Source organism: Geotrypetes seraphini, chromosome 4 (assembly GCF_902459505.1).
Source record: "Geotrypetes seraphini chromosome 4, aGeoSer1.1, whole genome shotgun sequence".
NCBI classification, from domain to species: domain Eukaryota; kingdom Metazoa; phylum Chordata; class Amphibia; order Gymnophiona; family Dermophiidae; genus Geotrypetes; species Geotrypetes seraphini.
The window spans coordinates 179928976-179944711 of NC_047087.1; the positions used below are offsets into that span (position 1 = coordinate 179928976).

The 15736-nt window shown below is 40.6% G+C and overlaps 1 protein-coding gene across 15 annotated transcripts in view; it reads right to left on the reverse strand.

Annotated features, from left to right (window-relative positions):
- The window catches only part of KATNB1 (katanin regulatory subunit B1), a 301411-nt gene that overhangs the window by 162819 nt on the left and 122856 nt on the right, over nucleotides 1–15736 (reverse strand). For all 15 annotated transcript variants that reach the window (XM_033941729.1, XM_033941728.1, XM_033941724.1 and 12 more), the window contains one exon: nucleotides 8343–8458. In XM_033941729.1, the coding sequence (XP_033797620.1) occupies nucleotides 8343–8458 (116 nt within the window). The remainder of the gene's footprint in view (nucleotides 1–8342; nucleotides 8459–15736) is intronic.

Genomic DNA, 15736 nt, shown 5'->3' on the forward strand with positions numbered 1-15736 from the left:
GAGCGATCGAACATTGCGGCCATAAGACTTGACTCAGGACTGGAAGTCACTGACCCTACAGCTATATCACAGGCCTTTATGGATTACTATCAGACTTTATATACTTCAGATCTCTGTAATCCGCAACAGTCTATGGAATTCTTAAATGAAATTCCTCATCCCCGACTTGACCAAATGGATAATATACTTTTGGATGCTCCAATAACCCTATCTGAGATATCTGCAGTAATACAGTCTATGTCACTTAAAAAAGCTCCAGGCCCGGACGGGCTGACGGTCGAATACTACAGGGAATTTTAGGATGTATTAACTCCAATTTACCTGAGATTCATAGAACATCTAATCTCCAGCGGTGAGGTGTCCGGATCCTTCACGGAAGCGTCGATAATTGTGCTGCCAAAGCCTGGAAAGGACACACGTTACATTACCAACTATCGTCCGTTATCGTTAATTAACGTAGATGCAAAAATCTATGCTAAGCTGCTATCTGTTAGGCTCCAAGCTGTAATCACCAAGCTTATACACTCTGATCAGAGTGGTTTCATTACAGGCCGTTACTCTTGTGATAATACTAGATCCTTTTCTCATGTCATCTCTCAAGTGTATCAACAAAACCAGGAGATACTCGCAGTGAGTCTGGATGCAGAAAAGGCCTTTGAAAGAATAGAGTGGCCTTTCCTCTTCCAAGCCCTGAGATGGTACGGTATCTCTGAGGATTTCATTACCAAACTCAAGGGTCTCTATTCCAGACCCACCACCAGAACATTTATCAACGGATCTTTGTCCTCAACTTTTCAACCAACTAGGGGCACCAGGCAAGGTTGCCCACTATCACCTTTACTTTTCAATCTGGCATTGGAGCTTCTGATTCAGCGGATACGAACCAATCCTAACATTGTTGGCTTTAAACTTAAGGATCATGAACTCAAATTATCGTCATACGCTGATGATATACTACTTTATATTACACCAGCTTCATTACCACACCTGCTATTCACCATTAAGGAGTATTCGGCTGTGTCAGGCTATAAATTAAACACTGAAAAAACAGAAGTGATGCCTATAAACTGCCCTGCTGTTGAGTTTGATGTAACTACTCATGGGTTGAAATGGGAAGCATCTTCCATGAAATATTTGGGTGTCTACTTTGGACCCACGATTCCTGATACCATTCGACTGAATGAAGAGTTTGTAATAGATTCACTCCTGTCCAACATCAACAGATGGTCTCCTCTGACCCTAACATGGTGGGGCAGGCTTGAGACGATAAGGATGATGCTGGCCCCCAAAATCAATTACATATTGAGCATGTTGCCATTTCACATGATGTCCTCCTTCTATAAACGTGTCGATTCCCTACTCACGAAATTCCTCTGGAGTTCTAAACAACCACGTATTGCTTTATCCAAATGAAAGGCACCCCGGTCTCATGGAGGAGTGAACTTTCCCTGTTTCCTACATTATCATCACGCGTTCATACTGAGACAGTGGGCTGAAGGTTATCATGGCTCTAGGAATCTTGACCCTCCTGCTTGGCTAAACATGGAATGTGCTATATATGGAAAACAATATCTCTCGTACTTGGCTGGTACTGTCTTATCCAAACTGGATAAACAGGATTTCATTCTGATGTCTTATAGGATGGCGATTGAAGCAGTAGACTCTACCTTCACGACTGCTTGGGATGACTCTGACCTAATACCTCTCTGGAAAAATGAGCGCTTCAAAATCCAGAACTCAACAGTGGAGTGGAATGAATGGAAGAAATGTAACATTTGGTCGGTATAGGACCTTAAGAAGGACAAGGAATGGATACCTTTTTCTGAGCTGGCTTCAACCAGAGGCCTTTCTAATTCTCAACACTATAGGTGGCTACAATTGTTGCACTGCATCAAACAATCCATACCTCTTGCTCTATCCAAGACTACTGTTTCTGGATTACAAACCCAACTGTACACATTGTCTGCCGCATCATATAGGGCTTCCATATGGTACAAACTCTTGCAGAAGTATTCTTTCACTGGGCCTCAGGAGTTGGAAATCAAATGGCAATACCATCTCAACCCGCCCTCCGATGCTATTGACTGGATGGACTTATGGTTGAATTTCAGCAAATCCATACGTTCTGCAACATTGCTACAATCTATTTTCTTTGTTCTTCATAGAGCGATATGGACACCAGTGTTATCCAATAAAATAGATTCGAGAGACTCTCCATTATGTTGGTCATGCTCGAAACAGTTGGGAACACTAGAACATCTCCTTTTTTCATGCCCACTTGTTCAGTCATACTGGGAAAGGGTTTGGTCCACCATATGCTCCATCCTAAATATCAGGGACAAATTCTCGATCCAGGTAGTCATTATAATGTCCCAAGCCTTGGCTGAACCGCTGTCTAAGGATGAGGTTCATCTTTTCACCATAATGATATCGTTAGCAATTCAGATGATATTATATTGCTGGAAGGATCTTACCAAAGTTGACTTTCATATGTGGTGGAACGCACTATGCCTAACCGGCAAATATGAAAAAGTGTACGCTGAAAAGTCTAACTCTCTACCTCATTTCCTTGCTATATGGAAACCCTTACATGACTACATTGAAGCTTAACCTTTTGTATTCTTTACCTTGTGTTCTATGTCACACTTAACGCAGGTCTTATACATTTCTTCATATCTCTGGTACTTGTGCATGTCTTGAGATGCGGGTTTCTTTATGTACTCCAAATTGTTTATGTATCTCATGTTATGGTTTTTTCTTGTACTTATTAAAACACAATAAAACTTGTTTGAACTAAAAAAAAAAAATAAAAATTATTAATATTCATGAAGACTTCAGTTGTTCACATTGATCCAAAAATTCTTGTAACTTTTCTGGATCTTCAAAGTTTAATGTCTTATTGGCATATGTAACCCGCATTATTGCAGGATACATCAAACCATACTTAGCCCCGAGATTTCTCAGCTGTGGGTGCAGCTCTAGTAATTTTTTCCTCTTGTAAGCTGTAGCCCTCGCAAAATCAGGTACAATATGAATCCTAGAGTCTTGGCATTTAAGTTCTTATTCTCCTTTGCTAACCTAAAAACTTCCATTACTTGTTGGTACCTCAGTAATTTAAAAATTAGCGGACGTGGCCCCATTTGTTTATTCGTTCTCCTTGCAGGGATCCTGTGTGCTCTCTCGAATTCCAATGGAAATTTTGTCTTGAGGCAATATTTTTGGAAGGAAATTTTCTAAGGAGATTGGATCATTTTTCTCAACTCCTTCCGGTAATCCAATTATTCTTAAGTTGCTCCTCCTCTCCCTAATACAATCCTCTAGGTCAGTGTTCTTCAACTGCCGGTCTACGGAACGGTGCCAGTCCACAGAATTTTCTTGCCAGTTCACAGCGCCGGCACATGCATAGTACCCAAGACAGTATTCAACTGCCGGTCTGCGGTGCGATCGATGCAATGTTATCTTTGGGCTGGCTCCCTCTTCCTCACTGCCGCAGTGCACAAAGCCGCAGGCAGCGGCTCCTATGTACGTCCTGCACCTGAACCAGAAGCCTTCTTTCTGATGTTGCAATGTCAGAGGGAAGGCTTCCGAATGAGGCGCGGGAGGCTTGAGGAGCCGCTGCCCGTGGTTTTGTGCACTGCGTCAGTGAGGAAGAGGAAGCCGGCCCGAAAATAACACTGGGAGCAGCATAAAACAGCCAGGCGGGAGCAGGCCCGAAGTTAAGGCACAGCATGGAGAGCAGGAGACAGCAAAGGTAGAGGGAATGATTTTAGTTTTGAATTTAGTGACTGAATTCTGTCAATTTTGAGATTTACATTTGTCTGTATTTTGAACTGTTCAGTAAGAAATACATTTGTTTCTATTTCTCTGGGGGCTGTACTGCATGCAGAGTCTTGCATCTTAGGGTTGTTTGTAAATATTAATACTTTTAGCTTTTGGTCCCGTATTTACATAGGGGTTACCTGTGTTCTGGTAGGAATGAATGTTGAGAAGCATACAGTGTGCTTTGTGTAGTTTAATTTTGTGGTTAACCATTATGTATTGTTAATAAGATTATATTGTGTGTGCATATATGAAAAATGAATGGAAAAAATAGTGTTACAATTAATACTATTATGGGGGCGGGGTCTAGTGCAGAGATGGGCGGGGTCTGGCCCACGACTTAGCCCAGTGTTCTTCAACTGCCAGTCTGCGGACCGGTGCCAGTCCACAAAATGATTCTTTTATTTCCGCTGGTCCATAGGTGTAAAAAGGTTGAAGAACACTGCTCTAGGTCTTTCAAATTCTCAATTTTCTTCTAGTCCAACTTACTCTGCTGCAAATCAGACTCTGTTGCTTCAGACCGTTTTTCCAGTTGATCTATTTTAATATCAATCAGCTGCATTCGATTCATAAGGTTAGCGACTTCCTCCTTCACCTCCTGAAGCTTCTGTGCATTGTCTAATACTATTTCTTTAATCTGACTAAGTTCTGTCAAACTATCAATGTTATCTTTCGGCAACGGCATCTTTGAGGGAGTTACTGGCTCTGGTTTAGATCTTTTTACACTTCCTTTTTTTTTTTTTTATAATTTTTTATTCATTTTCAAATTGAACAATAAGTGCACAAAAAAAATATAATACAACAATTATTTCACATTAGCACTTTGATATCTATCACATGAAAATCTAGTGATACAATAACCCCCCCCAACCTCCCATCCTTCATCATATTTTCAATATAAATATACACATATTATATATCATATTATAACAAATTTTATACTATTGAACCCAACTACCTCCCCCCTTTAGTGTGCCAAAAGAAGAAAAAGAAAAGAAGAAGAGAAGACATGATGACTATTCACTACAATATTTTGCCAATGGCCCCCATATTTTTATAAATTTAGTATATGTCCCTCTTTGTACTGCTATTGCTCTTTCCATTTTAAATATATGGCATAATGTATTCCACCAAAATGTATAACTAAGGTTTCTGTGATTTTTCCAATTATTGGTTATGTGTTGGATGGCAACCCCTGTCATAACTAATAAAAGCTTGTTGTTTTCTGATGATATTTGACTTTTTCCTCATCATCATGCCAAATAACACTGTATCATAAGAGAGTGCCACATGATTTTCCAATAATGCATTTACTTGAGACCAGATTGAATTCCAAAATATCTTAATATAGGGACAATAATAAAGTAGATGATCTAGTGTCCCAGGTTCCAAATTATAGTGCCAGCATCTATTGGACTTAGAACTATCTAATTTTTGTAAATGAACAGGGGTCCAAAACACTCTATGTAATAAAAATAACCAAGTTTGTCTCATAGATGCTGACACTGTACACCTCATTCTCCAAGACCAAATTTGTGGCCATTGAGATACAGAAATTTGGTGCTTAATCTCAATGCTCCAAATGTCTCTCAGACCATTCTTTGGTTTTTTATTCAAATATCCAGATAATAATTTATACCACAGTGCAACTTCCTGATCCCATACCTGCCAAATCAACTTTCATTTGTTTACCCAACGCTATAATATAATCAGAGCTCACAAATTTAACTGAAAAAATTAATTTTTATAGCTTATTTTTCCTTTCAATAAGCCTGTCACTATGGAGCTCGACCCTCACCTGACCATTGAGATGCGTCTCCAAGCCACGCCCCCAACCTGTTATTTTTCAAAAGCTAGGTGAAAGTTTTGGTTTCAATGTTACAAATGAACAAGTGAATTACTTTTATGAAATCAACACAATATTCCATACACAGTGATTGGGTGGTGGGTTTGGCTATAGGAGCTCTGGCTCTTGGCCAAATTACACATTTCTGAGTGTACGTGAATTTCACTAGATATAAAGAGTTTGTTGATATAATTTTATATACTTTTGGAGATCTACTTTTCTTACTTTACAACAAATTTATTTCAATGATCTATCTTATGAAATTTAGTCTAAAGCTTCCCTACTCATTTTTCTTTTTTTGACCTAGTAAGCATATAGCTATGCCACAGAGGTTTTTCTGTCAATGAAGTTATTTACCCTTTCTAGTTACAAGAAAGGTTTCCCTCTTTAACAGGGTTCTGAGGCTTTTCCTGTTTAAAATAAAGTTTTATTCTGTCATTGTTTGAACAGCTGTCTTCTAATGTGATATGTATACAACAGTTTAGTAAATATGGAATTTGATTGTTTTTGGATTAAGTAACTTACCTAAGGTCACAAGGAGCAGTGTAGGATTTGAAACCACAACCTCAGGGTGCTGAGGCTGTAGAGCTCTAGCCACTGTGCCATACCTCCATAGTTGACCACCTCCCTACATTGACCTAATTTTCATAGACCGGACAGGGGGAAGGACCCGGCAGAGGAGAGAGAGAAGGGGTCCCAGCATCCCTCAGGCCAAACTCCCCTCCACCAGAACAATATGCCTCTTGACAATGATTGAAACCACAGCATCCACAATCGGAGACCGAAACGAATCCTTAGCAGGCTCAGCAACAGGATAAAGCTGAGACTTGGACCGTGCCAGCTGAAAAGGGGTGTCTGGAGTCTTCCACCGAGCATGCACTATATCCCAAGATCTTGATGCATGGGAAAGGAATGGGAAGCCATCCGAATCCCCTTAAGAAAATGATCTACCCCAAATTTTATTTTTGAATGATGTTATAGATTTCTTCAAGTGATGATGTATTTAATTGTTGATAATTACTGTACACTTGATGTAAATTATAGAATGAATAAAGAATTATAAACAAAACACAAAAACAAACAAAAAAAAGGATCTACCATCTGCGGAACCTCTTTGGTGTCCTCCTCCAACATGGATTTAGTCAAGGGAAATCTTGCCTCACAAATTTATTGCATTTCTTTGAAAGGGTGAATGAACATGTAGATAAAGATGACTGGTTGATATTATATTATTTGGATTTTCAAAAGGCATTTGACAAAGTACTTCATGAAAGACTTCTGAGGAAATTAAAAACTTATAGGATAGGAAGTAAAGATCTATTATGGATTGAGAACTGATTGAAAGACAGAAAACAGAGAGTAAGTTTAAATGGTAAATATTCTCAATGGAGAAAGGTAAATAGTGGGGTTTCCAGGAGTCTGTGCTGTGACCGTTGCTTTAACATATTTATCAATGATCTAGAGATGGTAATACCTAGTGAGATTACTAAATTTGCTGATGACACAAAATTGTTCAAAGTTGTTAAATTGCAAGAGGATCGTGAAAAGTTGCAAGAGAACTTTATGAGAGTGGGAGAAAGGACAACAAAATGGCAGATGACGTTTAACGTGAGCAAGTGCAAAGTGATGCATGTGGGATGCATGAGGAACCTGAACTATAGCTATGTGATGCAGGGTTACATATTAGGAGTCACTGCCCAGAAAAAGGATCTAGGTGTCATCGTTGAGGAAATACTGAAACCTTCGGCTCAATGTAAGGTGGCAGTGGCTAAGAAAGCAAATAGAATGTTAGGAATTATCAGGAAAGAAATGGAAAGCAAAGTTGAAACGGTTAAAATGCCCTTGTTTCACTCTAAACTATGGCTGCATCTCGAATATTGGGTGCAATTCTGGTCACCCTATCTCAAAAAAGATGTAGCGGAATTAGAAAATGTATAGAGAAGAGCAACAAAAATGATAAAAGGGATTGGACAACTTCCCTATGAAGAAAGGCTAAAATGGCTAGGGCTCTTCAGCTTAGAGAAGAGACGGCTCAGGGGTGATATGACAGGTCTTTAAAATACTGAGTGGAGTGGAAAGGGTAGATGTGAATCACTTGTTTACTCTTTCCCAAAATATTAGGACTAGGGGGCATAAGATGACGCTACTAAGTAGTAGATTTAAAACAAACCAGAGAAAATATTTCTTAACACAACATGTAATTAAACTCTGGACTTCGCAGCCAGAGAATATGGTAAAATCAGTTAGCTTAGCAGGGTTTAAAAATGGTTTAACTAATTTCCTGAAAGAGCAGTCCATAGGTCAAAAAAAAAAAAAAAGGTCATAAAAAAGGTCAAAAAATTTTTTTAATTGAATCAGGTTGGGCAGACTGGATGGACCATTCGGGTCTTTATCTGCCATCATCTACTATGTTACTATGAGATGGCCTGGGGAAATCTATTGCTTATTTCAAGGCTAAGCAAAATAAAATGTTTTACTACTTGGGACATGGGTTGGCCACTGTTGAAAACAGGATGCTGGGCTTGATGGGCCTTTGGTCTGTTCCAGTATGGCAATTCATATGTTATGTTCTTAGGCCTCCATTCTGCCTGCTCCTCTATCCTCTCCCCATGGCACCCATTCTTGGCATTCTGGCTCCTTAAAAGCTAGCTTCTAATTTCCTCTGCTTTGTCTTTACCTGTCAGAACTGCCTGATGCAAGGAGATATTCATTGGGATGAAACTCCACAATGTTCACAGGGCCTCTATGTGCTGTAAATTCAGAGATCATCTTGCCAGCAGCCAGGTCCCAGAGCTGCAAGAGAGGAAATAAGTGGAAAATTAGTCTATTGCTTTCTTCAGTACTTGTGTTTGGTTTAGTATTATTTTTGAGCACTCAAAATCCCACTGTTTGGTAGTTGTACTACCTATAAATGAAACATGTCTGCAAGCAAGGTCTTCTGGGCCAGATTACCCATTTGGCAGAAAGATGTACAGAAGTTCCCAAGTTATCCAGGCCAGTAGCACATTAAAACCTTCAGATTCCCGTTCTATCTTTTAATTGAAGCAGCAAGGAACTTTAGCATTCTTCTTCATTGTCATTAATCACCAGCATTGGTGAAATGCAATGACATTATGAACAGGGGATTCAGTAAATGTGCCAAATAGGAGGGGGCTCAACATCACCAACATCACAAACAAGGCTGCCCTGTGAACTTCTAAAAGCTAAGTTACCATTTCATATTCTGCTCTTTTCACTGGTTTTCAGCATTATATCTGCTTAATTTCTCTTCTCCTCCCTGTTTCTTACTAAAAAAAAAATATAAAAAAGCACAAAAAAATCCTTCTCTTTCCTCTGTTAAATCTTATTTCTTCTTCCTGCAGTTTTGTTTAAAATACTGTGTTTTAGGTGGTATAGAGCCTATATTTCTGGTGTCTGTGGCTCAGGGGGACTAAAGTAGGGAAAATCCTGTTATAAATCCTGTGTTTTAGGGTAGCACTGATAGAACCTGCGTTTTTGTTTAAAATACTGTGTTTTAGGTGGTATAGAGCCTATATTTCTGGTGTCTGTGGCTCAGGGGGACTAAAGTAGGGAAAATCCTGTTATAAATCCTGTGTTTTAGGGTAGCACTGATAGAACCTGCATTTTTGTTTAAAATACTGTGTTTTAGGTGGTATAGAGCCTATATTTCTGTCTTACCAGTATTCAGCCATTGTTTTCTGCTGATTAGGTGGAGAAGGGAGGGGTTCTGTTTTACTTCTAAGGTTAATTGCATTATCTTTGGGACATTGCTGAAACAAGGCTGCCCTGTGAACTTCTAAAAGCTAAGTTACCATTTCATATTCTGCTCTTTTCACTGGTTTTCAGCATTATATCTGCTTAATTTCTCTTCTCCTCCCTGTTTCTTACTAAAAAAAAAATATAAAAAAGCACAAAAAAATCCTTCTCTTTCCTCTGTTAAATCTTATTTCTTCTTCCTGCAGTTTTGTTTAAAATACTGTGTTTTAGGTGGTATAGAGCCTATATTTCTGCCTTACTAGTAGTCTTACTTATAGTCCCACCAACCCCAGGGACCACTATTCATATATAGAGACCCATATAATCAGGACTTCACAACCAATCAAGATGACCTTTATTCTATGCAATCACTGTGGTGCTATAATTCCAAGACATACTATTTGGAGGCTTAAGGCTTGCCCCATCTGTCTTCAACTTGCCAGTATTAAGGAGGAGCTCTGCAAACTTAAACAGGAATTGAATACAATTAAAGCAGCTTCCATCACTCCACAAAATCATACCAACTTACCACCTCTACCTCAAAGAATAAAACAGCCCAGGAATAAATGGGTCACAGTAGGCTCAGGAAGACTGCGACATGTAACACAGAAACATCCACCTTCACTAATATTACCTCTACAGAATTCCTTCGCTCCACTAGTGCACTGCGATACTCAGGAAAACAGAAGGGAGGTGGGACTGGAACCAATGAAGGAAACTCAAGAGAACAAGAGCACCCTAAGTACAAATAAAAAAGCCAAAAACAGAAAACTATTACTGTTGGGGGATTCCATCATCAGAGGCATTAACCTTGGAACACAGGGCGAGGAGTCCAAAATAGTGAAATGTCTTCCAGGATCCTCAGCTACCAGGAGTTCCAGGCAAATACTGACTATAGTTAAGGAAGAAACTAAGGATTTTAACACTGATGTTGTTATCCATCTGGGAACAAATGACCTGGCCAACAACTCCACACTTGCAGCACAGAAAGCTTTTCGGGAGCTTGGTGAGGGCGTGAAACCTTTTGTAAAGACTTTAGCTTTTTCTGAAATACTGCCTGCATATGGAAAAGGAGAGCAAAGAGTGAAAAACACAGAGGACTTTAATAGATGGCTCAGAGCCTGGTGTCATCAAGAAGGCTTCAGGTACATAGGAGGATGGGGAAATACATGGAAGGACAAGAAGCTATATTGCACTGATGGGCTACATATTACTACAGCAGGAAAAAGAAACCTTGCAGAGAAATTTAGACAATATTTTTCCAGGCATTTAAACTAGAAGGTGGGGGTGGTGTATGTACGAAGGACAATTATAAAGACCACCCCCGGCAAAAGAAAAGATGTGATAGTAGTAAAGGCTGCAACATAAGCAATATCAGCAACTCATTTCTTAGTATTGCAACGGAAAGTGAAATGACACAAAAATCCATACGAAGAAGGAGATTATCGCTGAAAAATAGCTGGAAAGCGATGACCACAAATGCTCGCAGTCTAAGCAACAAAGTTCATGATCTGCAAGCCCTGATATTAGAGGCAGATCTAGATATTGTTGCTATCACAGAGACATGGTTCAGTGAATCACATGGATGGGATGCAAACATACCGGGATATAATCTTTTTAGGAAGGACAGAGATGGTCATAAAGGTGGAGGAGTAGCTCTCTATGTAAAGATCAATATCCAAGCGACCGAAATGCAAGGGACCTGGGGAGAGGAAGAAGCGATATGGATTGCTCTGAAAAGAGAAGATGGAACTTCTATCTACGTGGGTGTAGTCTACAGACCTCCGACTCAATCGCAGCAAATTGATAAGGATCTGATTGTGGATATCCAAAAGTTTGGAAGGAAAGAGGAGGTTCTGCTGTTGGGAGATTTCAACCTGCCGGATGCGGACTGGAATGTTCCGTCTGCGGAATCGGAAAGAAGTAGGGAGATTGTGGATGCCTTTCAAGAGGCTCTGCTCAGACAAATGGTGACGGAACCCACAAGGGAAAAAGCGATATTGGATCTGGTCCTCACAAATGGAGAGAGTATCTCTAATGTTCGAGTGGGTGCTCACCTGGGTAGTAGCGATCATCAAACGGTTTGGTTTGATATAACGGCTAAAGTGGAGAGCGGCCGCACGATACTTAAAGTCCTAGATTTCAAACGTACGGACTTTAATGCAATGGGAAAGTACCTGAAGAAAGAGCTGTTAGGATGGGAGGACATAAGAGAAGTGGAAAGACAGTGGTCTAAGCTGAAAGGAGCGATAAAAATGGCTACGGACCTTTATGTGAAGAAAATCAATAAAAACAAAAGAAAAAGGAAGCCGATATGGTTCTCCAACCTAGTGGCTGAGAAAATAAAGGCGAAAGAGTTGGCGTTCATGAAATATAAAAAAACCCAAGAAGAGGAGAGCAGAAAGGACTACAGGGTGAAACTGAAAGAAGCCAAGAGAGAGATACGTTTGGCGAAGGCACAGGCGGAAGAACAAATGGCTAAAAATGTAAAAAAGGGAGATAAAAATTTTTTCAGATATATTAGTGAAAGGAGGAAGATAAAAAATGGAATTGCTAGGCTAAAAGATGCTGGGAACAAATATGTGGAGAGTGATGAGGAGAAAGCAAATGTGCTAAACAAATACTTCTGTTCTGTGTTCACAGAAGAAAATCCTGGAGAAGGACCGAGATTGTCCGGCAAAGTTACACGAGAAAATGGAGTAGATTCTGCGCCGTTCACGGAGGAGGGTGTTTATGAGCAACTTGAAAAACTGAAGGTGGACAAAGCGATGGGACCAGACGGGATCCATCCCAGGATACTAAGGGAACTCAGAGAGGTTCTGGCGAGTCCTATTAAAGACTTGTTCAACAAATCTCTGGAGACGGGAGTGATTCCTGGGGATTGGAGGAGAGCGGATGTGGTCCCTATTCATAAAAGTGGTCACAGGGATGAAGCAGGAAACTACAGGCCGGTGAGCCTCACTTCAGTTGTTGGAAAAATAATGGAAGTGTTGCTGAAAGAAAGGATAGTGTATTTCCTTGAATCTAATGGGTTACAGGATCCGAGGCAACATGGCTTTACAAAAGGTAAATCGTGCCAAACGAACCTGATTGAATTTTTTGATTGGGTGACCAGAGAGCTGGATCGAGGACATATGCTAGATGTAATTTATTTGGATTTCAGCAAAGCCTTTGATACAGTTCCTCATAGGAGGCTGTTGAACAAACTTGAAGGGCTAAAGTTAGGACCCAAAGTGGTGAACTGGGTCAGAAACTGGCTGTCGGACAGACGCCAGAGGGTGGTGGTTAATGGAAGTCGCTCGAAGGAAGGAAAGGTGACTAGTGGAGTCCCTCAGGGTTCGGTGCTGGGGCCAATCCTGTTCAATATGTATGTAAGTGACATTGCTGAAGGGTTAGAAGGAAAAGTGTGCCTTTTTGCAGATGATACCAAGATTTGTAACAGAGTAGACACCGAAGAGGGAGTGGAAAATATGAAAAAGGATCTGCAAAAGTTAGAGGAATGGTCTAATGCCTGGCAACTAAAATTCAATGCAAAGAAATGCAGAGTAATGCATTTGGGGATTAATAATAGGAAGGAACCGTATATGCTGGGAGGAGAGAAGCTGATATGCACGGACGGGGAGAGGGACCTTGGGGTGATAGTGTCCGAAGATCTAAAGGCGAAAAAACAGTGTGACAAGGCAGTGGCTGCTGCCAGAAGGATTCTGGGCTGTATAAAGAGAGGCGTAGTCAGTAGAAGAAAGAAGGTGTTGATGCCCCTGTACAGGTCATTGGTGAGGCCCCACTTGGAGTATTGTGTTCAGTTTTGGAGACCGTATCTGGCGAAAGACGTAAGAAGACTTGAGGCGGTCCAGAGGAGGGCGACGAAAATGATAGGAGGCTTGCACCAGAAGACATATGAGGAGAGACTGGAAGCCCTGAATATGTATACCCTAGAGGAAAGGAGAGACAGGGGAGATATGATTCAGACGTTCAAATACTTAAAGGGTATTAACGTAGAACAAAATCTTTTCCAGAGAAAGGAAAATGGTAAAACCAGAGGACATAATTTGAGGTTGAGGGGTGGTAGATTCAGGGGCAATGTTAGGAAATTCTACTTTACGGAGAGGGTGGTGGATGCCTGGAATGCGCTCCCGGGAGAGGTGGTGGAGAGTAAAACTGTGACTGAGTTCAAAGAAGCGTGGGATGAACACAGAAGATTTAGAATCAGAAAATAATATTAAAGATTGAACTAGGCCAGTTACTGGGCAGACTTGTACGGTCTGTGTCTGTGTATGGCCGTTTGGAGGAGGATGGGCAGGGGAGGGCTTCAATGGCTGGGAGGGTGTAGATGGGCTGGAGTAAGTCTTAACAGAGATTTCGGCAGTTGGAACCCAAGCACAGTACCGGGTAAAGCTTTGGATTCTCGCCCAGAAATAGCTAAGAAGAAAAAAAAAAAAAAAAAAATTTTTTAAATTGAATCAGGTTGGGCAGACTGGATGGACCATTCGGGTCTTTATCTGCCGTCATCTACTATGTTACTATATAACATATCCCACATCACAATACAAGAGGCTCAGCAGCCCTAACACTATACCTCCCAATTCAGCAAAAATAAGAGGGGCTTGGAAGCTCCAAAATAACAGTTCCTACCCTAAGCGGAGATAGTGGGACTCTGTGACCCCCCAACAAACCTGTATCGCTTCTCAGTCTTTTTTCCTGTAAACTGTACCCAGCTTTGTCCTTTCCCTATCTCATGCACTTCCCTCACTTGTCTCCTATCCCTTCACCCACAAAGCCGTCCACTTCCTCCCTTCTTTCCTAGCCTCTCATTCCCTATCCTATATCTTTCCTCTCCTGTTGCCATACTGCCTCTCATCCTAACCCCACTCTGGCACCCCACACTATACTATCCTTATCCTTTTACTTTACTTTTCCTGTTCTCATGACCTTAACTTTCTTCACTCTGCTTATCATTTCTCCTCCTCCTTTTACTCCACACTCCCTGCCCTATTCAACTTTTATTTAAATTTGATATACTGCAAAACAAAAAGATATCAATGTGGTGTACAATAGGCTAAAGTTAAGCAAACAGAGGGAGGAATAAAAATAGAAGAAATGGAAAAGGAAAAGGAGGAACTAATATGTATGATAGGAAAGGGAAAGAAAGAACAGAGTGAATCTAGAGAGTACCTTGTATTCAGGGCCATCGTTCTGCTAAAAGTTTGAGCAGAATAGAGGAAGGTTAGAGAACATAAGCACCCTGAAATAGGAAGGATTTAAGATTGGATTTCAATTTCTCCAAGGAGATTTCCAATCTTAGATGGATGGGAAGAGTATTCCATAGAGTTGGACCAGTGTCTGAAAAGATGCTGGAGTGTCTAGAGTTGTATGTAATCTGTCTATTGGGATTATAAGTAGGTTAAGGGTCCATAAAGTTAAGTAGTATGTAAGAAGTTGATCAAGATATAGAGGCAAATGAAGTAAGCGGGTTTTAAATTCTAAGAGTAAGATCTTATTTTAAATGTGATTTTCATTCTGCCCCAGCCCTAATCTCATATCTTCTCCTCTTGTCACCATAAACTCTCCCCATTTATACTTCCAACTCCTCCTTCCTTATGTCCTTTTGTCCCAATGCTTTCTCTCTTACCTCTCACCTGTTTTTTTGTTGGGTTGTTGTTTTTTTTTTCTCCAATGCCCCCTTCTCTTAATACTCTTGCTCCCTAAACTCACACTCTCCCCTCTTATACTTGACCAGACCAAAAAAAAAAAGTATAGGACTTAGTAGGTCTCTTCAACATCATGACTTCCCCCCCCCCCTTAATGACCTGTAAAACAAGTTGTGGCTTTAGGAGTAAGAAAAGAAGCAGGAAAGGAAGAAGCATGGGAGATGGAAGGCTGTATGGGACATGCTGCCTCCTGCTAAGTCATAGGGACCAGGTTGCCTAAGGTTGCCAATTTTTTTGATAAAGATTAAAAATAAAACCCCATCTGCCACACCCAAACTCTGCCCTCTGCTCCATTCCCCTATTAACTCTACCTCTTGCTCTGCCCCCCCAAATATCTGCAGCTAGGGCAGAAATACAAGCTTCAGCATTTGAAGGTCACATTGTGGGCTGGGGAAGGTGAAAGAGATTGTACTCTTCAGTCTCCTAGAACATGCACTTCCCCCATACGGTATTAAAGGCAAACAAGTTCTGCATTCACACAACGCCCATGGCTCTCCCTCAACAGAGCAGTGCTAAAATATTTCCCCATAAAACTGACCATACAGATATTTCTAATGCCAGTGTAATCTCGTAAAACTCAATCAATAGTAGGCATATTGAGAATTCA